This window comes from Rhinatrema bivittatum, chromosome 8 (genome assembly GCF_901001135.1).
Source record: "Rhinatrema bivittatum chromosome 8, aRhiBiv1.1, whole genome shotgun sequence".
NCBI lineage: Eukaryota > Metazoa > Chordata > Amphibia > Gymnophiona > Rhinatrematidae > Rhinatrema > Rhinatrema bivittatum.
The window spans coordinates 128,729,625-128,755,853 of NC_042622.1; the positions used below are offsets into that span (position 1 = coordinate 128,729,625).

The 26,229-nt window shown below is 45.0% G+C and overlaps 1 protein-coding gene across 2 annotated transcripts in view; it reads left to right on the plus strand.

Moving 5' to 3' along the window:
* The window catches only part of TNC (tenascin C), a 163,878-nt gene that overhangs the window by 69,623 nt on the left and 68,026 nt on the right, over positions 1-26,229 (plus strand). For both annotated transcript variants that reach the window (XM_029611938.1, XM_029611936.1), the window contains 4 exons: positions 172-287; positions 6,654-6,807; positions 18,695-18,943; positions 25,049-25,234. In XM_029611938.1, coding sequence (XP_029467798.1) covers positions 172-287; positions 6,654-6,807; positions 18,695-18,943; positions 25,049-25,234 — 705 coding nt within the window. The remainder of the gene's footprint in view (positions 1-171; positions 288-6,653; positions 6,808-18,694; positions 18,944-25,048; positions 25,235-26,229) is intronic.

A 26,229-nucleotide genomic window follows, 5' to 3' on the forward strand; every position in this document is an offset into this window, starting at 1 on the left:
TGTCCAAAATATTTCTATCCAAATGTTCCTGAAACAAGGAAGCATTCATCTTATAAAAATGTTGAGATGCAAGGTGGTTGCTAACAGTGATATTCCAAGGTGAATATAGAATATACTGTACATCTGTGTACCTTTCCTGATTTACTGAGCTCATATTCTTGTCCCCTGCAGACCTGCCCACCACAGATGACTTGAGGTTCAAATCTGTTAAGGAGACTTTTGTTGAGGTGGAGTGGGAGCCTTTGGACATCTCCTTTGATGCTTGGAATCTCATCTTCCGAAATACGGTAAGGAAGAGGAAAACCCAGAACACTAAAACAGAAGTTTCACCCATTTCTTGTTGGGTGTAAGGCATTATTATTATTCTGACAAATAATTTTTAATTAACATAGACTCAGTCAATCTACCATCCTAAATCTAAAGATTCTGGAAAGTGTCCTTAAAAATGTCACCTATGACCCTTTTTTCATCCAAAGCAACAAAGATTTTGTACATCAGAATATAGGCTAGGGGTGTGCATTAGTTTGCAACGTATTGGCAATCTGCAATGTATATGCCATATTTGTTGTATTCGTGGGGGTCACGAAATATATGATGAACCCCCACGAATACAACGTATCACGAATGAATAAACCCCCACCCTTTTGACCCCCCTCCAAGACTTGCCAAAAGTCCCTGGTGGTCCAGCGGGGTTCCTAAAGTGATCGCCATTTTGAATACTAGCAGCCGACAGCCCGAGTGCAGGAGACTGGAAAATCCCATCTGCAGAAACTAAAAATAGCAGAGCGATAGTGGATGCCATGCAAGTATCTTTGTTCAAACAAATGGTGTTGGAACCCACGAGAGAAGGAGCTATACTCGACTTAGTGCTCACTAATGCAGATAATGTCTCAGATGTCCAGGTGGGCGCCCACCTCAGCAGCAGTGATCATCAAACGGTATGGTTTAATATCAATAAAAGAATAGGGAAAAGAACCACAAAGACCCGAGTTTTACAGTTCAAAAACACAGACTTTGAGGAAATGGGGAACTACCTGGAGGAAGAACTTAAAGGATGGGAGAATGAGAGAGATGTGGATCAGCAGTGGACCAATCTAAAAGGAGCAATCACCAAGGCAACTGCTCTATATGTTAGAAATGTAAAGAAAAGCAAAAGAAAACTGAAACCTATCTGGTTCTCAAAGGAGGTGGCTGACAAAATTAAAGCTAAAAGAACAGCATTCAAGAAATATAAAGCATCCCAAAGGGAGGAGCACAAAGAAGAATATTTGTATCAACTGAGGGAGACAAAGAAATTAATCAAGTTGGCAAAGAGTCAAGCAGAAGAGAGGATTGCCAAGGAGATAAAAAATGGTGACAAAACATTTTTCAGATACATCAGCGAAAAGAGAAAGGTCCAAAGTGGTATAGTGAAATTGAAAGGTGGTAATGATCAAAGTGTGGAGCGAGACGATGAAATGGCAGAAATATTAAACGAATACTTCAGCTCTGTGTTCACTAAAGAAGACCCTGGAGAAGGACCATCTCTACACAACAAGAAACTGGAGGGAAGTGGAATAAATGAAAATCCTTTTACAGTAGAAAATGTGTGGGAAGAACTAAAGAACCTCAAAGTGGACAAAGCCATGGGGCCTGATGGGATTCATCCAAGGATATTGAGGGAGCTCAGAGATGTTCTGGCGGGTCCGCTGTGTGACCTGTTCAATAGATCCCTAGAAACGGGAGTGGTGCCGAGTGATTGGAGAAGAGCGGTGGTGGTCCCGCTTCACAAGAGTGGGAACAGGGAGGAGGCAGGCAACTACAGACCGGTTAGCCTCACTTCGGTGGTGGGAAAAGTAATGGAGTCACTGCTGAAAGAGAGAATAGTGAAATATCTACAGTCTGGAGAATTGATGGACCAGAGGCAGCATAGATTCACCAGGGGAAGGTCCTGTCAGACTAATCTGATTGACTTTTTTGACTGGGTAACCAAGGAATTGGATCAAGGAAGAGCACTCGATATCATATACTTGGATTTCAGCAAAGCTTTTGATACGGTTCCGCACAGGAGACTGGTGAATAAAACGAGAAGCTTGGGAGTGAGTGCCGAGGTGGTGACCTGGATTGCAAATTGGTTGACGGACAGAAGACAATGTGTGATGGTAAATGGAACCTTCTCTGAAGAGAGAGCGGTTTTAAGTGGTGTACCGCAAGGATCGGTGTTGGGACCGGTCCTGTTCAATATCTTTGTGAGCGACATTGCGGACGGGCTAGAAGGTAAGGTTTGTCTTTTTGCGGACGACACTAAGATCTGCAACAGAGTGGACACGCCGGAAGGAGTGGAGAGAATGAGACGGGATCTAAGGAAACTGGAAGAGTGGTCGAAGATATGGCAGCTGAGATTCAATGCCAAGAAGTGCAAAGTCATGCATATGGGGAGTGGAAATTCGAATGAACTGTATTCGATGGGGGGGGAAAGGCTGATGTGCACGGAGCAGGAGAGGGACCTTGGGGTGCTAGTGTCTAATGATGTGAAGACAGCGAAACAATGCGACAAGGCGATAGCAAAAGCCAGAAGAATGCTGGGCTGCATAGAGAGAGGAATATCGAGTAAGAAAAGGGAAGTGATTATTCCCTTGTACAGGTCCTTGGTGAGGCCTCACCTGGAGTACTGTGTTCAGTTCTGGAGACCGTATCTACAAAAAGACAAAGACAAGATAGAAGCGGTACAGAGAAGGGCGACCAGGAAGGTGGAGGATCTTCATCGGATGACGTACGAGGAGAGATTGAAGAATCTAAATATGTACACCCTGGAGGAAAGGAGGAGCAGAGGTGATATGATACAGACTTTCAGATACTTGAAAGGTTTTAATGATCCAAAAACAACGACAAACCTTTTCCGTAGGAAAAAAATCAGCAGAACCAGGGGTCACGATTTGAGGCTCCAGGGAGGAAGATTCAGAACCAATATCAGGAAGTATTTCTTCACGGACAGGGTGGTGGATGCCTGGAATGCCCTTCCGGAGGAAGTGGTGAAGACCAGAACTGTGGGAGACTTCAAAGGGGCGTGGGATAAACACTGTGGATCCATAAAGTCAAGAGGCCGCCAATGAAGAGTGGGTGACTCGCCAGAAGATGGCTACTGCCTGGACACAATACCCTTATTCAATAAACATACACATGCTTACTGTGACTCCAACATCGCTCTAAGCTTCAACAGCAAGAGGAAATGGAAAAAAGGATTTACACTCACAAAGAGGGGAGTAGCTGGCTTGTTACGGCGGTTACTACCCCAAACCAAATATGCCTGATACTTCACTTTCAATGCATATACAGCATAGCTCTCTGCTTCAACGACAGGGGAGAAGAATAACTGATACTTCACACATCCAGCAGAGCTCTCTGCTTCTACAGCAAGGGAGAAGTAAAAGGGTTCGCACTCACAAAGCGGGGAGTAGCTGGCTTGTTACGGCGGTTACTACCCCAAACCAAATGGGCCTGATACTTCACTTTCCATGCATATCCAGCATGGCTCTCTGCTTCAACGGCATGGGAGAATGACTGATACATCACGCATTTCCAGCATAGTTCTCTGCTTCAACAGAAGGGGAAAAAACAAAAAACAAAAAAAAAACTGATGCTTCACGCATATCCTGCATAGCTTCAACGACAGGGGTGAAGAAAAAAAGGATTCGCAATCACAAAGTGAGGAGTAGCTGGCTTGTTACGGCGGTTGCTACCCCAGACCAAATGTGCCTGATACTTCACTTCACTTTCAATGCATATCCAACATGGCTCTCTGCTTCAACGACAGGGGAGAAAAAAACTGATACGCCACGCATATCCAGCATAGCTCCCTGCTTCAACGGCAGGGGAGAAGAAAAAAAAAAAAAACAACCAACAAGGGCTGTACAACATAGTCTAGGTAAAACAGATAAGCATGGGTGTAGCTTGCTTGTCGCAGCGGTTACTACCCCTACTACCCCTAACTAATCAAGCTAGATATTTCACTTGGATGCAGCTCCATCACTGCTCTCTGCATTAATGGTGGGGGTGGAAGGGGAATAGAACAAAGAGCTAGAGAAACAGATAAGTATGAGAGAAAAAATGTGTGAAGCTTGCTGGGCAGACTGGATGGGCCATTCGGTCTTCTTCTGCCGTCATTTCTATGTTTCTATGTTTCTATGATCACTCCAGGACTCCCGCTGGACCACCAGGGACTTTTGGCAAGTCTTGGGGGGGGGGGGGTCAGGAGGGTGGGGGGTTGTAGTAAATTAAATTTAAAGGGTTAGGATGGGGGGGTTTTTTTGGGAAACGAATACATATATAACTAATGAACGGATCAGGGTCCCCCGAGAACAGATGCAACAGATTTGGGTCTCGATGAATACGAATACCGAATGGGACAAATCCGTCCCTGCTGTACATCCCTAATGTAGACTAATACTTGAAAATTATTAACTGCTGTTTTAATATTTGTTGCTTCACTGCCATGCCTATTTTACTTGACACACCATAAGGTGAATTTTAAAATCCCGACATGCACATTAATTAGGAGATGTGTGAAAAAGTAGGGCTTAGGTGCACCAAGAGGATTTTAAAAGCTGCTGGGATATGTGCATATCTCCCGCACCGCGCACACCTAGAACGTTTTCAAAAAGGGGCGGGATGTGGGTGTGGCGTGGTCTTGGCAAGGAATGGGCATTTCAGGGCATGAAGCTAAAATGTGCACGCAAATATTGACACGATCTGGCATGCGCCAAGGCCCCCTGCCACATAACTTTATTTTTGCTATGGATGGCGTATAAATTAAAATTTAAAGAAAAATAGGCAGATCTGTGGCGTTTTAAGGGTTGGGCTACCTGGGGGGAGTGAAGGCTATTAAACTATGGGTGTTTGGAGGACTTTGCTCTTAACTGGGCAAACTCGAGTCGAACGGGTAAAACTGGCAATGGCATTGGCATGCTCCTCTTTTATAATTCCCCAAATTATGCGGTAGAAGCGGGATTTGTGTACTCACTTAAAAGTTGGCGTACATGTGCGCATGACCAGGCTATTTTATAATATGCATGCATATACACGCGCAAGTTATAAAAGAGCAGTGTCTCTGGGTGCAAGCTGACATATGTGTGCAAATGTGCATACACGTGCCGATTTGAAAGTTTCTGTCTATGCCATTGTGAAACATTATAAACAACATCCAGGATAGGCTTTCTCTAGATGCTAATTTACTCAACTGGACTTATTTGAAGGGTAATGGCTATAGCTAGAACAGTGAAGGCAGTCAAGTTTATATGGCGGGTTGTTAGAAGATGAAACTAGGCAAACTGGATGGGCCAAATGGTCCTTATCTAACAACAAGAGCGTTACTATGAATTTGAGAGAACATAGTACAAGGGTAGGCAACTCCGGTCCTGGAGTACCACAAATAGGTCTGGTTTTTCATGATATCCACGATGAATATGTATGAGGTATATTTGCATGCAAATATATCTCATGCATATTCTCATGCACAGAGGCAAAGCAGGATTTGCTGCAAATGTGGATTTTCCCCCAAACATAAAAAAGTTGGCTATACGAGGGTGCTTTCTTTTCAAGGACTTATGGTTTACATTAAAAGTTCCTGTCCTATCCTGATAGATTTTTTCTCCCCAGTATAGAGGAGTTTTATTGCTCTTATATAGAGGAAATGTTCTTAAGTTACATCCCTGTTTTTGATCATCGGTTTGGAGGTTTCATTTTGTGATTTATGCAAATGTGGCCTTAGTGACTGATGTGGATATACCACCCCCGGAAAGCAGCCAGTGAGACGATACACAGCCAGTGTCAAGACAAGAACTTCTAACATAAACAGCAAGGCTTTGAAAGTACCTACGTGATTATTAGTTTGAATGCACTTATTTCAAATATTCACAACTTCAAGCTCACAAAAAAAGCAGAAAGAAACAGAGATATAGCACTTGATTTGTTAGCTGCTTATCTGGTTGTAAAATGGAAAGCCTGTAATCAGCTTATCTATGAACACACGTCTCTGTTTTACATTTATTTTTATTAACAATTTATTTTTCTCAAATTATATTTTAGATTGACTCTTTTTTCTTGGGGGGGGGGGGAATTTACTCTAAATATTCAGAAGGGCCTTCCCGAAAAGCTTGCAAGTATAGATGCAGGAATGTGGAGTGACTTGACCAGGGTTTAATGGTGAATGGTGGAGGCAGGATTTGAATCCAAACTGCTATTTTTTCACGTGTATGTGCTCCAGCAAAACAGGTTACCCAGCCAACCAGTGTTCATTTCAAAACTAATAATGCCTTTCACTTGTTTTGATTTCATCCAAAAGTAAACATCACCAGATTTTAGGATTTTTTTCCTTTACCAGTGTATATACATTCTTAAACATGGTACATAGCTACAAACCAAAAGGCTCGTCTAGGCTGCCCAGCAGCGATATTATGTGCATCTATCCAAAGTAGATCAAATTCCCATTGTGTCCCCTTTAGGGCTGCAAGTGCTGCTTTGTGTAGGAAGCAGGAAGCACAATGCGGCAGCCATATGATTTCTGCCCTGATCTGCAATTGTCGCTCAAAAGAGGTTGCCCACGGCCCAGTGCTACATTGTAACCAGACCTTATAGAAAGTTTTACCATTATCACTAAAGATATCTCTGCATTTTAGAAAGAAGAGAATGGAGAAATAACGAACACTCTAAACAGACCTGTGACATCTTATGTGCAAACTGGTCTAGCACCAGGAGAGAACTATGAAGTCTCCATCCAAGTAGTGAAAAACAACACTCAAGGACCCAGACTCACCAAGGTGACAACCACAAGTGAGTATTACGCAGAGAGCCAATTGCTGAGGCCAGCATTTTTAGTCTCCTAGCAAAAAAAAGTAATATTCATGATATATAGATACAGCAACAATAGAACTGTAGGGAGCACAGGGACAATGTCCCTTTCTCTCCTCACACTCAAAAACATAGGGGTAGATTTTCAAAAAACGCGAATAGGCGTACTTTTGCTGGCGCATCAGGCGCCAGCAAAAGTACGCTGGATTTTAGTAGATACGTGCGGAGCCGTGCGTATCCGCTAAAATCCTGGATCGGCGCACGCAAGGCTATGAATTCTGTATAGCCGGCGCGCGCCGAGCCGCGCAGCCTACCCCCGTTCCCTCCGAGGCCGCTCCGAAATCGGAGCGGCCTCGGAGGGATTTACGCCTCCCAGAGGGAGGCGTAAATCCCCGCACGCCAGCGGGCCGCTAGCGCGCCGGGACACGACCTGGGGGCGGGTCTGGAGGGCGCGGCCACGCCCCCGGGCCGCCCCGGGCCGTAACCACGCTCCCGGGCCTGCCCCCGAAACGCTCCCGGCACGCCCCCTAAATGCCGCGACGGCCGGGCCCGCCCCCGACACGCCCCCGACACGCCCCCCTCGGAGAACCCCGGGACTTACGCGAGTCCCGGGGTCTGCGTGCGCCGGTGAGCCTATGTAAAATAGGCTCACCGGCGCGCAGGGCCCTGCTCACCTAAATCCGCCCGGTTTTGGGCGGATTTAGGCGAGCAGGGCTCTTAAAATCCTCCCCATAGTTTTTAACAAAAAAAAAAATACTCAAAACTTTCAAAGGGAAAATACATGCATGCTTTCCCTTTGGAAATTGATCATGGGTTCAACTGACCGATGGACTTTGTACCTGTTTTTGCGCATGCAAAATTTGGCTGGAAAATAGCATTGCGTTCATTTAAAAATGCAATATAGGAGCACTATTTCCTAGGGATGTGCAGACAAAAAGTTTATGTTAATAAGTCGATAAGTTGAAGGTGAAGGTCGATTTCGGTCAATATGGACATATGGAGAATTCCATAAGTTGAGGGTCTGTCCATATGTTCACCGGTTCCCTAAATAAAAATTTAAACCCCTCACCCTCCTTAATCCCCCCCCCCCAAGACTTACCAAAACTCGCTGGTGGTCCAGCGGGGAGTCAGGAAGCCATCCCTGTATTCCTTTGCGAGGAGCACGTGACGTCGGCGTCACGTCGGAGTGACGTGTACGTCACGTGCTTCTCCGCGCCTCCGCTCCGGGACCCCCGTTGGACCCAACCGGAACTTTTGGCCAGCTTGGGGGGGCCTCCTGACCCCCCCAAGCAGCAAAATAGTGCAGCAAACTGATGGCAGAGCCAGAAGTAATCTAGGATGCATAGTGAGAGGCATACTTGGTAGAAAAAAAGAATGCAATATTGAATCTGTACAAGTCATTGGTGAGACCTCACCTAGAATATTGTTTCCATTCCTGTGACCATACCTCCAATAAGATTTAGGAAGTGTAGAGAAACACTAATAAAATGGTGCAAGACCTGTTCCAAAAGCTTTAGAAGATGAGACTTAAGAATCTATAAAAAGGATATCCAAAAGAGAGAAGAGACAGAAGTGGGTGGTGATATGATAGAGATATTTGTAGCCAGCACTCAGGGAGAAGATCTTGCATGATCTTGGGGGTTTATTTAATTTGGCGGTTGATCAATTTGTTTAGTGGATGAAAGGCATTCAGTGACCTGAAAAAATGGCAGACCACTGAAGAAGCTGTGGTTCCAACCCGATCTGCCATATTTCCTGTAGACTCTGTTTCTCAGCTCCATTCAGTGCGGCTGAACACATGCACACTATTTCGCACAAGGAAATCCAGCTCCAGTCTGACATACATACTGTCTTTCTAGATCCCTTTTTTTAGTCAGGAAGGGAGGGAATCCTCTGATGTCACTGCCTTTTTCAGAGGGAGCTGGATTCCCCGTCAAAGGCATTTTTAACAGTGGACAGGGAGGGCAGGAGGGGGGAAAAAAAGAGTGTTCTTGCTGCCTTCAGTGTATTTTCTTTCATTTTTAAAGGAGTGGAGAGAAGGGAAGGGAAGTGAAGAGAAGGGAAGGGAGCACATTCCTTTATCTGAAGGGTGGGAGGAGGGCAGGGAAAGAGCAGATGCAGGATACACGTTCTTCATTTGAAGAGTAGCAGGAGGGAAGGGAAGGGGAAGGGGGCCATCGCTACATGGAGACACATTTCTTAATCGAAGGGTGATGGTAGGTAGGGAGGTAGTTGGGAAGCCCTGGAGTCTATTTTTCTAAATATTTTAATTGTTGGACAGAGGGAGAAAAGGGCACCCTTTTTTTTTTTTTTTTTAAAGATGACTTAGCCAGTTAGAGCATGATTACCAGCACTAACTGTCTAAGGCCTAGAGGCACTAAGCCCCTGATGTTTTATCCCAGGAGGGGGTCCCACTATTATGGGAGGCAAACATCGTGGGACAAAAGAACGCGATGCTCAGCCCTTTAACGCGATGCTCGGCCCTTTAACACGATGGCAGCCCCAATCTCACAGGACTGCCATGGGGAGGTACAGCAGGAGTCAATGATAAACCCTAACTCATCCTGGGGTCTCCAGTTGAAATGGCCTTAACACCCTCAAAATGTAAAAAAAATTAACATGTAGGCATGCAGCGATGCCCCCCCCCCCCCCCCCCTCCTTCCTGCAAACACCATCATGACCTCGGACTCTCCCACCCCAAGCTTAAAACATAAAAATAGGGTCTTGACTCTTTCTGATTTCCACCCCCACCCCACCCCCAAGTCAACAATAGTGTCCCCCCCCCTTCCCACTCCCAAGTTAAAGAGAGTGTCCCGGCCCCACCTGTCCATACCCACCTCCTCCCCCCACCTGGAAGCCAGAAAATAAAAAAATTTTGGAAATTTTACCAGAATTAAGTCATTTAATGGTTGTCCTTAGCACCATATTCTCCTCTTACAATTAGAAGGACAACAACTTTGAATATTCTACCATACTTTCACAAATCCATGGCAGCATCCAAGTGTAAACTACGTATTCTCCCCTACCCAGAATTCCTCCAGGATTTCTCAAGTGACAGAAAAGGACTCCCTGATGGAATACCTGTCACATGTTTACACCTTCTGATGATGGGCCTGGGACATGTACCATATATACCTAAATTTCTCATAACCACTATGACCCCCTTCACTATATCACTGCATCTTGGAATTTGGTTGCAAAGTGTTCCTTGTTAAAAGGGAAGCAGTGACTGGAAAGCACGTCTTTTTATGCTCTAAATGGTATAGAGATAAATAGTTCAGCTCTGTTAGCTGCTTCATTATACATTGAAAAAGTATTAAATTACTCTGTGGTGTTTTGGTTTCAATAGACTAAACAGTGGAATATCTGATTTTCTTTCCATTTCTGAAGCATGCAGTGCTGTGTAGTTGTAAATTAGGTCTAGAACATTGCCACAGAGAGAGAGAGAGAGAGACAGAGAGTCAGAGAGAGTGGGTAAATCCAAACACCGAGGCTTCAAGCCTGGCTACTGTCCATTGGTGCAACTTTCATATTGGGATATAGAGTATAATGTTTAGTCATTCAACATGTATACTGCTCAGTCAGAGGCTGTATTAATAACGTTGTCAGCAAAGGTTATGTAGGGCACCAGAGGATGCTCTGAGAAATAATAAGGAAGCCCCTGTTCAAGCTGTGTGGTCACGTCTATCTATGATGGGGTATAGTTACGCGAAAAATAATCAGTACATAACTCAAAGCTGCCAAGTTACCCAGTGCCAAGAAGGAGTCTTTGGCCAAAACTTACATCACACTGCAGTGTGGTATTTGTAGTCCCTAATTCTACCCATTGAAATCAGTGCTACAGGTCACATAATGCATCCGGATGAGGTTGTTAGAAATCCAGAACTGGCCTAAAATCTCCTTTCTGGAGCTGGATAACTTGGCAGCTCTAATAACCATCTATAACATTTATTTATTTATTTATTTATTTATTTATTTATTTAAAATTGTTTATATACCTCCTTTTCAATTAAAAATTGATCAAAACAGTTTACATTTGATCACATACATAATATAAACATAAAATAACCAAATTCATGAAATCAGATAAAAAAAAACATACATAAAATAACATAGCAATCAAAGACTTGATAAATAAACATTTCTAAAAGAACAGTAAAAATACAAGTAAAACTAAAACAACAACTAGACCTGCATCAATTCAAAGAGCGAGAAACTGAATGAGAGTATTTAAGGACGAGTAAATGTTAGGCGTGTTCTGCTAAGTGAATATTAAATGCTGTTTGAAAAAGGTAAGTTTTTAGAGTTTTCTTAAATTCCTTGGTATTTGAGATTTCTCGGAGATAATTTGGTAAGTTGTTCCAGTTGTTCCAGTCGTAATTCAATCATCTTGAAAAAAAATACAAAAAATATCTATCTAAAGTGAGAGTACATTTCACATTCACTCACCTCATGTACAGATCAGAAAGAGTTGGGTACATTGGCTGCAAACTCTTAAGGAATTTCCTTAGCAAAATTAAATATCCATGAAGAACTCAAATTTGTAGGGTAATGTACTTGTCCAGGTCATTATTTCCCTGCCCAGGATGGGGACCAGGAGAGAAGCACATTTCTGTTATGGTAGCAAGGATGATGACTTGGAGATTGAGGATTTATTTCCGTATATTGTTTATGGAGCTGTACTGAAAATCCCCTATTCCCCCCCCCCCCCCCCCCTCCCCTTCCTCTGGCCCTCCACATGACATTCAAGTCGCAAGATTCTAGCTTACACAACTTTTCTGCTGATATTTTCCCTTCCAGAAAACTGAACCCTTGGGCAAAATTATGTGCTTTTTCAAAATTTGTGCTTGCAAACTGACTTTTGCATGTTTCTTTCTTTCTTTCTTTCTTTCTTTCTTTCTTTCTTTCTTTCTTTCTTTCTTTCAAATATTTCTAATCCACTCATATCCAATGACGTACTAAGCAGATTAACTTTTGGCCCAAAACATAAATAGGGCCCTAAGCATCTTTTCTGTCACTCAGAATAAAATGCTGTACAATAGGGGTGTGCATTCGGATTGACCGCATTAGTAAAACGCAACTCATATTTTTTTTTTACTTAAAAAATTGATTCGACATAAACGATCGGATTTCCCACATATCGAACATAGATATGTTCGATATGTGGGAAATCGCGATTGTTGAGCCAAAATAAAAATATAAACCCCCTCACCCTCCTTAATCCCTCCCCCCCCCGACTTACCACAACTCCCTGGTGATGGAGCGAGGAGTGAGGACGCCATTTCTGCAATCCTTGGCGAGAAGCATGTGACGTGGGCGGCACGTCGAGTGACGCCGGCGTCACGTGATTCCCGGCTCGTTCGCGCCGGACGGCTCGTTCGGCCCATAAAGAACTTTTGGCCAGCTTGGGGGGGCCTCCTGACCCCCTCAAGCTGGCCAAAAGTTCTTTTTGGGCCGAACGAGCCGTCCGGCGCGAACAAGCCGGGAATCACGTGGCGCCGCGTCACTCAGACGCGACGTCACGTGATTCCTGGCAAGTTCGCGCCGGACGGCTCGTTCGGCGCGAACAAGCCGGGAATCACGTGACGCCGACGTCACGTGATTCCCGGCAAGTTCGCGCCGGACGGCTCGTTCGGCCCAAAAGAACTTTTGGCCAGCTTGAGGGGGTCAGGAGGCCCCCCCAAGCTGGCCAAAAGTTCTTTTTGGGCCGAACGAGCCGTCCGGCGCGAACTTGCCAGGAATCACGTGACGTCGCGTCTGAGTGACGCGGCGCCACGTGATTCCCGGCTCGTTCGCGCCGGACGGCTCGTTCGGCCCAAAAAGAACTTTTGGCCAGCTTGGGGGGGTCAGGAGGCCCCTCCAAGCTGGCCAAAAGTTCTTTTTGGGCCGAACGAGCCGTCCGGCATGAACGAGCCGGGAATCACGTGACGCCGCGTCACTCGACGTGCCACCGACGTCACATGCTTCTCGCCAAGGATTGCAGAAATGACGTCCTCACTCCTTGCTCGATCACCAGGGAGTTGTGGTAAGTCTGGGGGGGGGATTAAGGAGGGTGAGGGGGTTTAATTTTTTTTTTTGCACATATGTACATATACCCAACTCATTGGATTTTTTTTATGTCCATATTGGCCGCAAGTGGGACCCCCTTTCGGACATAAAAATATGAACATAAAATTTTGCTCTGCACATCCCTACTGTACAATATTTCTGTCACTCAGAATAAAATGCTGTACAATATTTCTCTACAATATATATTGTAGAGAAATATTGAAGCTAAAGCTCCCTCAGGCTATATACTGATGATAACATAAAATTCTATGTATTCTCAAAAGGAGAATGTAGTTTTTTCATTTAAAAACTATTTTCTCTGTTATTTTGGTGCCTGTTTCTATCTTCCGCATACTTTGATGTCATCTAATCCATTGTATTCACATTAGAAGCAAACGTTTTTCAAAGGAAAGAAGGCTCTAGAACAAGAATTTCTATGTTGCTCTAAGGGGGCAGATTCAAAAGCAACACCAGGAAATATTTTTTCACTGACATGGAATGGCCTCCCAGTTAAGGTGGTGAAAAACAAAACAGTAATGGAATTCAGGAAAGCTAGAATAAGCACAGAGGATCCCTAGTTGTGAAGATCTGAGGGAAAAGCCAGAAATCGACCTGGGTTCACTCTATGGCATTACACCAAGAAACAAACTGAGCAGCCTAGATGGGCCTTACATGTCTTAACAGCCATCATAATCTGGGTTTCTATGCAGTGCTGTACAAAGGCATGGCTGAACTGGGCAATCCACCAGAGTCCAGACAGAAAGGTGACCTGAAAATGAGAAAAAAAAGTTCCCTCTTTGTACAATGAAACCCCTCCCCCTCTTAGCTGGGTGCAATGCTCTGGGCAGAACAGAGCACCGGGAGAGAGAGGAGTTTAGGTTGCTTGCCATGTTGGTGTTCAAAAGCACAAATGCCTATCACCATTGGGGAACTCACTGGGAAGCAGGAGTTTCCCCAGTGAACCCTGGCAGCTATCCCAAAATCTGAGATGGAATATGAATAGAACTGAACTCATAGGATGCAGAAACAAATTCTAATGAGGCTTGCTGGGATATATCTCACCAGGGTAATACACATCACCTCTTGATCTCTGACTGGTTCAAATGAATATGGATGGGAATCTGGGCACATGCTGATGAGATAGACCGTCATACGAGGCATCTTTCTGGAGATGCCAAAATGTTTCTTTCAAATGGATGGGTAACAGTATGATGGAAGCTGAGGTTAGTTCCAGCTGAAGCTAGCTCCAGTGGTGTTACTTTTACAGCAGAAGAAATAAGCTACTGTATTAGGGATGTGAATCGTTTTCCATATCGTCTTAACGATAGAAATCGTGTGGCAGGGCAAGAAAATCGTCTTAGGCACGATTTTTTAGTTAAAAAATCGTTAAAAATCGTTTTTTCCGATTAGTGCGCACTAACTCGAGTTAGTGCGCACTAACTGAAAATGATACAATTTGACACTTTTCAGGTCAGTTAAGGTCAGTTTAGGAATGAATATGTATTCCTATTGGCTGCCCTCTTATTTATTCATGTTACCAAGTTTCCTACTGACAGTATATGGGGGATGGGAAATGGAAACAGTTGGTAGCTTGACAAAACAAGTAATGTGATCAGTCAATGTGACTAGAACTTGTGCCCTAACCCTGATACCAGGGGTATTGTGATCTTCCTGCACACAGTGCCCTATCCCTATTAATACCAGGAGTGTTGTGATCTTCCTGCACACAGTGCCCTATCCCTAATACCAGGGGTGTTGTGATCTTCCTGCACACAGTGCCCTATTCCTGATACTGGGGGTGTTGTGATCTTCCTGCACACAGTGCCCTATTCCTGATACCGGGGGTGTTGTGATCTTCTTGCACACATCCCGATATCAGGGATAGGGCACTGCATGCAGGAAGATCACAACACTCCTGGTATTAATAGGGATAGGGCACTGCATGCAGGAAGATCACAACACTCCTGGTATTAATAGGGATAGGGCACTGCATGCAGGAAGATCACAACACCCCTGGTATCAGGGATAGGGCACTGTGTGCAGGAAGATCACAATACCCCGGAGGAGTGAGGGTCAGGCAGCTCCCCCCTGTCTGTGAAGCCAGCCTCTCACTAGTAATGCAGGGAGGGAGCTGTCTCAGACTTCACCATCCTCCCCCCCCCCCCCCTTACCCACACACCATTCACTAGCTGGGACATGGGGGAAGTCAGGAGTGAGGGTCAGGCAGCTCCCCCCTGTCTGTGAAGCCAGCCTCTCACTAGTAATGCAGGGAGGGAGCTGTCTCAGACTTCACCATCCACCCCCCCCCCCCCTCACCCACACACCATTCACTAGCTGGGACATGGGGGAAGTCAGGAGTGAGGGACAGGCAGCTCCCCCCTGTCTGTGAAGCCAGCCTCTCACTAGTAATGCAGGGAGGGAGCTGTCTCAGACTTCACCATCCTCCCCCCCCCCCCCTCACCCACACACCATTCACTAGCTGGGACATGGGGGAAGTCAGGAGTGAGGGTCAGGCAGCTCCCCCCTGTCTGCGAAGCCAGCCTCTCACTAGTAATGCAGGGAGGGAGCTGTCTCAGACTTCACCATCCTCCCCCCCCCCCCTCACCCACACACCATTCACTAGCTGGGACATGGGGGAAGTCAGGAGTGAGGGTCAGGCAGCTCCCCCCTGTCTGTGAAGCCAGCCTCTCACTAGTAATGCAGGGAGGGAGCTGTCTCAGACTTCACCATCCTCCCCCCCCCCCTCACCCACACACCATTCACTAGCTGGGACATGGGGGAAGTCAGGAGTGAGGGTCAGGCAGCTCCCCCCTGTCTGTGAAGCCAGCCTCTCACTAGTAATGCAGGGAGGGAGCTGTCTCAGACTTCACCATCCTCCCCCCCCCCCCTCACCCACACACCATTCACTAGCTGGGACATGGGGGAAGTCAGGAGTGAGGGTCAGGCAGCTCCCCCCTGTCTGTGAAGCCAGCCTCTCACTAGTAATGCAGGGAGGGAGCTGTCTCAGACTTCACCATCCACCCCCCCTCCCTCACCCACACACCATTCACTAGCTGGGACATGGGGGAAGTCAGGAGTGAGGGTCAGGCAGCTCCCCCCTGTCTGTGAAGCCAGCCTCTCACTAGTAATGCAGGGAGGGCGCTGTCTCAGACTTCACCATCCTCCCCCCCCCCCCCCTCACCCACACACCATTCACTAGCTGGGACATGGGGGAAGTCAGGAGTGAGGGTCAGGCAGCTCCCCCCTGTCTGTGAAGCCAGCCTCTCACTAGTAATGCAGGGAGGGAGCTGTCTCAGACTTCACCATCCTCCCCCCCCCCCCTCACCCACACACCATTCACTAGCTGGGACATGGGGGAAGTCAGGAGTGAGGGTCAGGCAGCTCCCCCCTGTCTGTGAAGCCAGCCTCTCACTAGTAATGCAGGGAGGGAGCTGTCTCAGACTTCACCATCCTCCCCCCCCCCTCACCCACACACCATTCACTAGCTGGGACATGGGGGAAGTCAGGAGTGAGGGTCAGGCAGCTCCCCCCTGTCTGTGAAGCCAGCCTCTCACTAGTAATGCAGGGAGGGAGCTGTCTCAGACTTCACCATCCTCCCCCCCCCCCCTCACCCACACACCATTCACTAGCTGGGACATGGGGGAAGTCAGGAGTGAGGGTCAGGCAGCTCCCACCTGTCTGTGAAGCCAGCCTCTCACTAGTAATGCAGGGAGGGAGCTGTCTCAGACTTCACCATCCTCCCCCCCCCCCTCACCCACACACCATTCACTAGCTGGGACATGGGGGAAGTCAGGAGTGAGGGTCAGGCAGCTCCCCCCTGTCTGTGAAGCCAGCCTCTCACTAGTAATGCAGGGAGGGAGCTGTCTCAGACTTCACCATCCTCCCCCCCCCCCCTCACCCACACACCATTCACTAGCTGGGACATGGGGGAAGTCAGGAGTGAGGGTCAGGCAGCTCCCCCCTGTCTGTGAAGCCAGCCTCTCACTAGTAATGCAGGGAGGGAGCTGTCTCAGACTGGTATCAGGGTTAGGGCACTGTGTGCAGGAAGATCACAACACTCCTGGTATTAATAGGGATAGGGCACTGTAAGAGATGACTGTAGTAGATTGAATAAAGATCTGATGTTTCTGCTCTCCTCACACCAAACAAAAACAACACACAAGCAGAGAAGCCCTTCTTACAAAGCTGAGCTAGTGAGTTAAGTAGGAGGAAAAGTAAACATACTGGTGCCAGTGTGGCTACTTAAAAAATACACTTACCAACAATCAATTACATATATTTGAACTGTGTACAGTTCCAGCCAGGACCACCTTTCTAAAATGCACAGTGATTGGCAAATTCAACATGCACTAGCATTTCAGGTGCCTGCTAACAAAAATAATAAACAAACAAGTTCTAGTCACGTGAGTGCTGATCATTACATTACTTTTTTTGTCAAGCTTCCAACTGTTTCCATTTCACATCCCCCCAACCATATTGGTAACATCAATAGATAAGAGCACAGCCAGCCAATAGGAATACATACATACATATTCATTCCTAAGTGACCTTTACTGACCTGGGAAGTGTGAACACTTTGTTTCATTTTCTGTTGGTGTTCGTTAGTTTCCAGTTCCATTTCCCATCCCCCCAACCATCACCTCAGTGGTAACCTTGGTAACATCAATAGATAAGAGGGCAGCCAGCCAATAGGAACACATATTCATTCCTAACTGACCTTCAGTGACCTGGAAAGTGTTTATTTGTATCATTTTCAGTTAGTGCGCACTAAATCGAGTTAGTGCGCACTAACGGGGAGTTAGTGCGCACTAACGGGGAGTTAGTGCGCACTAACTCGAGTTAGTGCGCACTAACACGATTTAACGATTTTTAACGATAAATCGTTAGAATTTCTATTGTATCGTGTTCTATAACGATTTAAGACGATATAAACATTATCGGACGATAATTTTAATCGTTGAAAAACGATTCACATCCCTATACTGTATTTATAGAAGTATGACTTGTGCATTCTAGTGAAACTAGATGGAGTTTTAGAATGCTAATCCCTGTCTTGTGATTATGATCTTAGAAGACATAATATCATTTGAGAGAATGAAAACATAGCAGTTAAAGGGTTAAAAATGGTAACAATTAGTTTATCTATTGTCTCATTATTATTGTAATCATCTCTGGCACTGAGGGGCCTGATACTTAAGGTTCACCTAGGAATGCCAGGAGTCTTAAGTACAGCAATGTTTCTACTGGCAAGTCCCAGATAAGATTTCGCCATGGCGGAGGGCCACAAGCAATGGTTGGGTCATTCGAATCTTGCACACCAAGCCTCCAATTACAGAGAAAATAAAGTACACCAAAATCATTACACATGCTTTATCTAGCTTTTACTTTTACTTTTTAACTTTTTCTTGCCAAATAAAATCATGCATAGATTTAATAATTACAATTTATGGAGCTCTTCTGCCTTTTTTCAGCACATGGCTTTAGATGAGGCAGAATAATTCTGAAATAGTATGGTGACCACTGGTGTCTTTGTTGATTTTAACTCTTTGCATGCCTACAATGTACTGAGAAAAAACTTGTAGTTTCATTTTGTTTTTATATTTATTTCATTTCTTTCTTACTTTTCATTTTGTTTTGTTGCTGTCATTTTAGCACACTCTAAAACAAAAACAAGACATTTTGTTCTTGTATCGTTTTGGACGGGAAACGGCATAAATCCTGTGATTATTTCCTGGTCATTTTAAAAAAGTAGCACATCCCTACACTGAACATCTCTAAATGTGCATTTCGCCTAATAAATCATGTTTGGTTTTTATAACAGGGATCGACCCCCCCAGCCAGTTTGAAGTGAGAGATGTCACTGACACGGGAGCCTTGTTATCGTGGATTAAACCCTTGGCTGAAATTGACACCATTTCTCTAGTCTATGGAAATCACACTGTGACATTTTATACAGACGAGAACCAGTACCCTCTGGCAGGATTAAGGCCAGACACCACATATGAGATGACCCTCTTCTCTCAACGTGGGGACATGACAAGTGACAATGTAACTAAGACCATTACAACAGGTAGGGGCAGTTGTGTGCAACGTTCATTTGAATTCAGCGAGTGTATATCACCTATTGCAGAGCGGAATGGAATGAATCAAACAACACCTGTTTTCGTATATCTGTGATATAACTACTGTTTGGTGTAAAGGGCTACAAGATATCACTAAACTTTGCTTTATATAAAGAAAATAAAATCTTCCTGGTTCTGTATTTTAAATTTTAGAAAACAATCTTCATGAGTAGAACAGTTATTTCTTTCAAAACTGGATTACCATCATTTTCCAAATTTAGGCCTGGATTTATCAAAATGCGACAAGTATCGCATGTGATAGCAAAAGGGCATGGTTTAGGCTAATAGACAGTTTATCACAATTTGCACTAATTACCTCTGTTAGCACAAATTGTGATGAGAGAGAGAGAGAGAGAGAGAGAGAGAGAGAGACTAGCCATAATGTCCTTGCCCTAGATAGGTATTTGCATCCCTATGGGAGGCCCACCTAGTAACTCGAGGTGAGGTTTAGGTATTAGTGAAGGGGGTTAGGGGCCACTTTGACATTCAACGTGAGAAGTACGAACAGAACAATTGTCTCTTTTGAAGATTTGATGACCTTCGGAGTGAGGAATCTCACCAAAGATGAGATTTGTGCAAGGTTCTCTCAACCTAGCTTGATGGGCACTGTAACATCAAGCTAGGTGGAGAGAACATCACAAAATGCACTAACACCTTACCACCCCATAAGTGTAGTTAAAATCAGTGGTAAGTCTGTGCAATAGCACTTTGCAGACTGGCAAAGCCAGCCTGCCCCTAACTCCTCCACTTTTTCAGATTTGCATCGCACCATACGATATAGTGCTATCACATGCGTTAAGGGCCTATCCACATGCGATAAGCCCTTAACACATGCAAAAACACCTTAGCGCATTTTGATAAATGACCCCCTTAGTTTGCCCTTATGTGTAATATATACCTCAAAATACACTAGCATCATGTATAATATGCACCCCTGTTTTAGGGTCCCTGTTTCTATAGCTGCTTTTAGTCCCCGCACTGTTAGCACTCTGGTACGCATCTGCTCTTCCTGCCATGAATCCCCACCTGCTAGGAATCCTTTACTTTCACCCATAGCAGCCAGCATTGTGCAGCTGAAAACTATGGTGGTCCCAAGTGTTTACATTTCTGAATGCATAGGGCCACCATGATGACTCCACGACCTCAAACTTCAACTACCACTGAGGGTGGAGGAGAAGGACGCTGCATGGGTGTGAGTTCTGCACTGGTATCAGCAGAGATACTTACTGGGGAGCTGTCAGTGTGGAAACTCAAGTCAGATATGGGACCAACTCAGAAAAGCTAGACCCTGGATGAGCACAAACAGTGAAGCAGGCAGTGAAACAAGCAAGTTATATGGCAGCTTTCCAACTTAAGGTGATAGAAGTTGCTGAAAATAATGGTAACAGAATGGTGGCATGTGAATTTCAAATTAATGAGGCTTTTGGAGAAACAAGAGACTGGCTAAAGTCTCCAGGTAAATAAGCTGAGACTCCCAGACATGGGAGAAAGGCTCAGCACCTGCAGGTCAAACAACAACATGTGGAACAGGGATGTGAATCATTTTTTGATGATTTAAAATATCGTCCGATATATTTTAAATCGTCAAAAATCGTTAGAGGCGATATTTAATAGGAATTCCCCCGATTTATCGTCAAAAATCGTAAATCGGGGGAAGGGGGAGGGCGGGAAAACCGGCACACTAAAACATCCCTAAAACCCACCCCGACCCTTTAAAATAAATCCCCCACCCTCCCGAACCCCCCCCCAAAATGTCTTAAATTACCTGGGGTCCAGTGGGGGGGGTCCCGTTGTGATCTTCCACTCTCGGGCGTCGGGCGCCATATGACAGGGCAAAGGTAGCGCCGGCGCCATTTTGGTTCCTGTTCCCAAGCGTAGGAGATCGCTCCCGGACCCCCGCTGGACCCCCAGGGACTTTTGGCCAGCTTGGGGGGCCTCCTGACCCCCACAAGACTTGCCAAAAGTCCAGCGGGGGTCCGGGAACGACCTCCTGCACTCGAATCGTGTTGCCGTACGGCCGGCGCCATTTTGCTATACGGCAATATGGCCAGCGCCATATGACAGGGCAAAATGGCGCCGGCCATATTGTCGTACAGCAAAATGGCGCCGGCCGTACGGCAACACGATTCGAGTGCAGGAGGTCGTTCCCGGACCCCCGCTGGACTTTTGGCAAGTCTTGTGGGGGTCAGGAGGCCCCCCCCAAGCTGGCCAAAAGTCCCTGGGGGTCCAGCGGGGGTCCGGGAGCGATCTCCTACGCTCGTGACGTCGGGGAACAGGAACCAAAATAGCGCCGGCGCTACCTTTGCCCTGTGCCATTTTCTATCAACGCGCCCGACGCCCGAGAGTGGAAGATCACAACGGGACCCCCCCCACTGGACCCCAGATAATTTAAGACATTTTGGGGTGGGGGGTTCGGGAGGGTGGTGGATTTATTTTAAAGGGTCGGGGTGGGTTTTAGGGATGTTTTAGTGTGCCGGTTTTCCCGCCCTCCCCCGATTTACGATTTACATGATATTTAAAAACACAAAACCGCGACGATTCGATTCTCTCCCCCCCCAGCCGAAATCGATCGTTAAGACGATCGATCACACGATACACATCTCTAATGTGGAATATATTTTTTTATTTATTTAAAATATTTATTACCCACCCTTCCATGGTTCAGGGCGAGGTACAATAAAACATACATAAAAAATTATAAAATCAAAACATCTATTTTCACATATGGTAGTTACAAACCATAAACAATATAGGGGAGAAACATACTGGTGAAGTGATATCATACACCAGTCTGAAGACCTTTTCCTGGTCCTCCAGTCCTAAGACCTTGGACCTGGACCTAGGCCAAGGCCTTGGCCTCAGCAATGAGACCCAGCCTTGGCCAGGCTCCGACATCATGCCCAGGCGTAGGTTTGGGCCTCAGTGGGCCTAGGCATGTGCTTCAGTGGTGGGAATCAGCATCAAGCTCGGGCCTAGGCAATTGGCCTGGGCATAGGCCTAGGCCTGAGCCCTGGTGTCAAATCCAGGCGTAGATTTCAGACCTAAGCCTGGGCCTCAGTATCGAGATCCAGCCTCAGCCAGGCCCCAGCATCATGCCTAAGCAAAGGCACAGGCCTTGATAACTAGACCCAGTCATGGGTCAGGCCCCAGCATCTAGCCTAGATCTAGGCCCAGGCCATGGGTCAGTCCTTGGTATCCGGCCTAGGCCCAAGCCCAGTCTTTGGAGACAGGACCTGGCCTTAGGCCAGTCCCTGGTGTTGGGCCTAGACATAGGCCTGGGCCTTGGCAATGGGACCCGGCTTTAGGCCTGGGCCCTGGCCATTTTTTTTTTACAATGAAGTCAATACGGCCTTCCTCTATTGACTTCAATGTAAAACAAAAAAAATGAAACTAAGAAACAAAATATTTTTTCTTTTCAAACAAACATGATGAATAATTGTGACCTATGAATCAAATGAACAAACTAAAACAAATTTTGTGACCCTGTACATCTATACATTAATTATATAGATATGCAACATTTCTTTCATATATTCATTAATATTCACCAAATGTTTACAAATTATTGTCTTTTACAGCTACAGAAAAAAATATTTTTCTTCTGTTACTATTTATAGTAGGCATCTTCCATGCTTATCTTTTATTTTGAAAAAATGCATACTCTATATAGAAAATTACCATAATTCATAGACCAAATATAGAAAAACTGTACAGCAAAACTTGTATGCAAGTTATAAAAAAAATTGTTAATGATAATATTACCTTGTATGAATCTATTGATGCATGACAAAACAGGTGAGCAGGTAAAGTGAATACTGGAATTTATGTTTGCGATTTTGGGAGCAATTTTCAAAAGCATGTTAAGTGGGCATTTTGAAACTGACCCCAGGGATTTTACGGGTAAAAGTACGTGTGGAAGATATTTTGCAAGTACTTGTACTGCAAAGAGGTGTTCCCAGAAGCAGAGCTGTGGCGTGGAAATCATTTACTCACGTAGTTCCAATCCTCTCTAGCAGGGCTTAATATACCTGCCAGCGCTGGGCTTAAGGGTCACATGGTTCCACTAATTTTCAAAGCGGACTTAACACACATAAGTTTGCTTTGAAAATGAGGGCTTCAGCCTTATGCAGGCTGTTATAAAATAGCCTTCTAAATTGTTAAACCAGAGAGGCACTTCTCATCCTCCCCCCCCCCCATTTTCATTGTGTGTAGTATCCGTATACTTACAAAAATGTATCAGATGTGGGAATCTGAGACAGATGACTGAATTATAATGGAGCGAGATTTTTCTTGTAAAAGTCAAGATTGGACGTAAGGAGGGGAGTAGGGTATTGGGGTACCTGTGGGAATTTATATGCTCATCTACCCAAACTGGAAGATTCTAAACTTGCTAGACTTGATGGGCCAATGTTGTCTTTATCTGTAATCATTTTTTTGTGTTGCTGTATTTTCTGCATTCTCATTTTGTTTGTGGTTGTCAGCTGGCTTCAGTTTCCTCTCCTCTCATTCAAATTACATGCAGGCCTTCCTGTATACAACACAAGGCAATTTTCATGCATTATACATGAACATATTACCATAGAGAAAGGCTGCACTGTAACTTTGCACTAGCTCATTGTACCGTGACTATCAGCTCTTCTTTGTTACTCTGCATTATGCATGTTTGACTTCCTAGTTTCTGGAAAAGAAAATATATATTAAGTACCCAGTGTTACCCAAAATGATCAACTATATAGGCTGGCGCTTGCCAGGTGTGGGATACAGATTCTTTTTGCACTTGTATTTTCAGTTTTGAGATGATTCTGTCACCTGGTTCTGCTACCTGCATACAAACTGCTTTTGAAAAGTCCCCCATGCTTGCAGTTAAACATACATGTGCTGCACGGCAGGGCACATGCTTTTAGTCATGCCAAAAAGGGGGTGGGAGAATAAAGTATCCGCAAGGAATCCCCATACGGATTTTACCACGTGTATTTTGCACCTGCATTCTCCACTGGTCCCTGAATTTTCAAAGGGAAATTCCACTTGTAGATTCCTTGCACAAATTTAAAAAAATTGCCCTTGTAGTGCTCTTCTGCTCTAAACTGACACCTCTTTTGCCTTTCAGAGAAAAAAAAAAAGCTACATGAGTCCAAAAGGCACATAGAAAAAAAAATGCTTTCTTAATTTTTTTTAAAGTCCTAGTCCCTGCTGCCTGATGTATATGTATATACGTAATATGTATACATTTTGAAAATGTTTACTTGCATGCGTACTTGAAATCATCAGTTCTCCAATACCTCTACAAGTTCACCCAGACCTTCTCTTGTTCACCTAGACACACCCTCCTTCTCTTTTACAAATGGCATGGAAGGAAAGTGGTACATGGAACAGTTAACCCCATGTCATGCAGGGAAATCTTATCAGCATAGAGAGTGGAACCAATTCTGCTGGCAAGAGAAGGGAAACAGAGCCAGGTCAAAAATATCAGAAAAGAACTGCAAATTTCAGTTCTGTCCTTCCCATGTCCCCTGCCCCTCCACTCCTTCTCCTTTACCTTTTCTTATTAAGGTTCAAGTGTGAGCGCACTTCAGAGCAGAAGGGTACTTTATACACTTCTGGATAAAATCCAGGACAGAATAAAGAGAGCTGAGGCTACAGAACGATTCCGCTGTCACATTAGGAGATACTGAATCCTCAAGGTAAAGACTGGGGTTTTCTGGTGGAACAATGTGAGAAAGCCCAGGATGCCACTAAATAAGAAAAAGTATAATTTCCTCACATCATTCATAGCTCCATCAGATCTCAAGAATCCTGCGCTTGTTCTGATCTTAAATGAAAGTAAACAGGAACTAGCACTCATAGCTTTTCAAACATTCAGTTGTGTAGCCGTCTCTCTTGGCGTCTCAGTCGGCCTGAGCGGCAGCAAACCTTTTCGGGCTGCCCGTGCTCCCTAATTATTGGGGAGTTTTTGAAAGAATCTCATCCAAGGGTAGTGTGCAACATATTAAATAACAAAAAGAGAACATGGACATAGCGATATAATGACCCATGGTACATCTTCTTGTCCACAGATCTGGATGCCCCTGCAAACCTGAGGCATGTGTCCCAGACAGATAACAGCATCACTTTGGAATGGGAGAACAGCCTAGCAAAAAATGAAATATATCGGGTCAAATTTGCTCCCATCTCAGGAGGAGATCACCTTGAGATCTCTGTACCAAGGAGTGATCAAACCACAACTAGTGTCATCCTTACAGGTAAGATTTAACAGGTACTTCTGGTGGTAAATCTAAAATCACAGGGATAGATTTTAAAAGAAGCGCACGTGGCCTACATGTGCGCGCGCTACCCGGCGCGCTCGCATGTATTCCCGATTCTATAACTTGCGCGAGCAGGCACACGCAAGTTATAAAATCAGGGGTCGGCACACGCAAGGGGGTGTACAATTGTGCACCTTGCGCATGCCGAGCTGCGTTGCCTTTCCCCGTTGCCTCCCAGCTGCTCCAAAATCGGAGCAGCCTGGAAGGGAACTTCCCACCCCTTCCCCTAACCTTTCCTCCCCCTAGCCCTATTCTAACTCCCCCCCCCCAAAAAAATGTTTAATTTACCTTTTGCGCCTGCCTCCAGGCAGTCGGCCGGCGCACAATCCCAAGCACAGCGTGTAACCCTTTTAAAATCCAGCTCACAGTGTCGAATGGTGGATCCAAAACATTTCCTTCAGATAGAATCCAACAAGAACTGATAATGATGTGTTTATTTATTTATTTTATTTATTTAGAGTTTTTCTATACCGGCATTCGCGATGAGAATCACATCATGCCGGTTTACAATTAACAAGAGGTGAAGGAAGATAACAAATAGTAAGAAACTTTAACAGGTGCTCAAAAAGATTGCAGTTACAATAAAAGAAGGGAATTACAAAACTTGGGCAGTGAAAAGGTGAAAGGAATATAACAGTGAGAATAAATTTACCAATTAATGGTGTGAACCAGGTGAAGTCATTTGGAAAGAGAAATTTTTAAGGAGCAGGTAATGACAATTTGATTCATCTTTATGAGATGAATCCATCTAGTACAGAAATAAAAATATTCTTACAGGTAAAGCTAGAGGCTAATGACACAAATGGAGACATTGTTAACCAACCTGATTTCATACAGTATTTTCCACTTCTTACAAGACCAAAACTTAGTTTAAAATGATAGATGTAATCATTCCCTAAATAATCATCCCTTGCATTATTATTCATCATTAC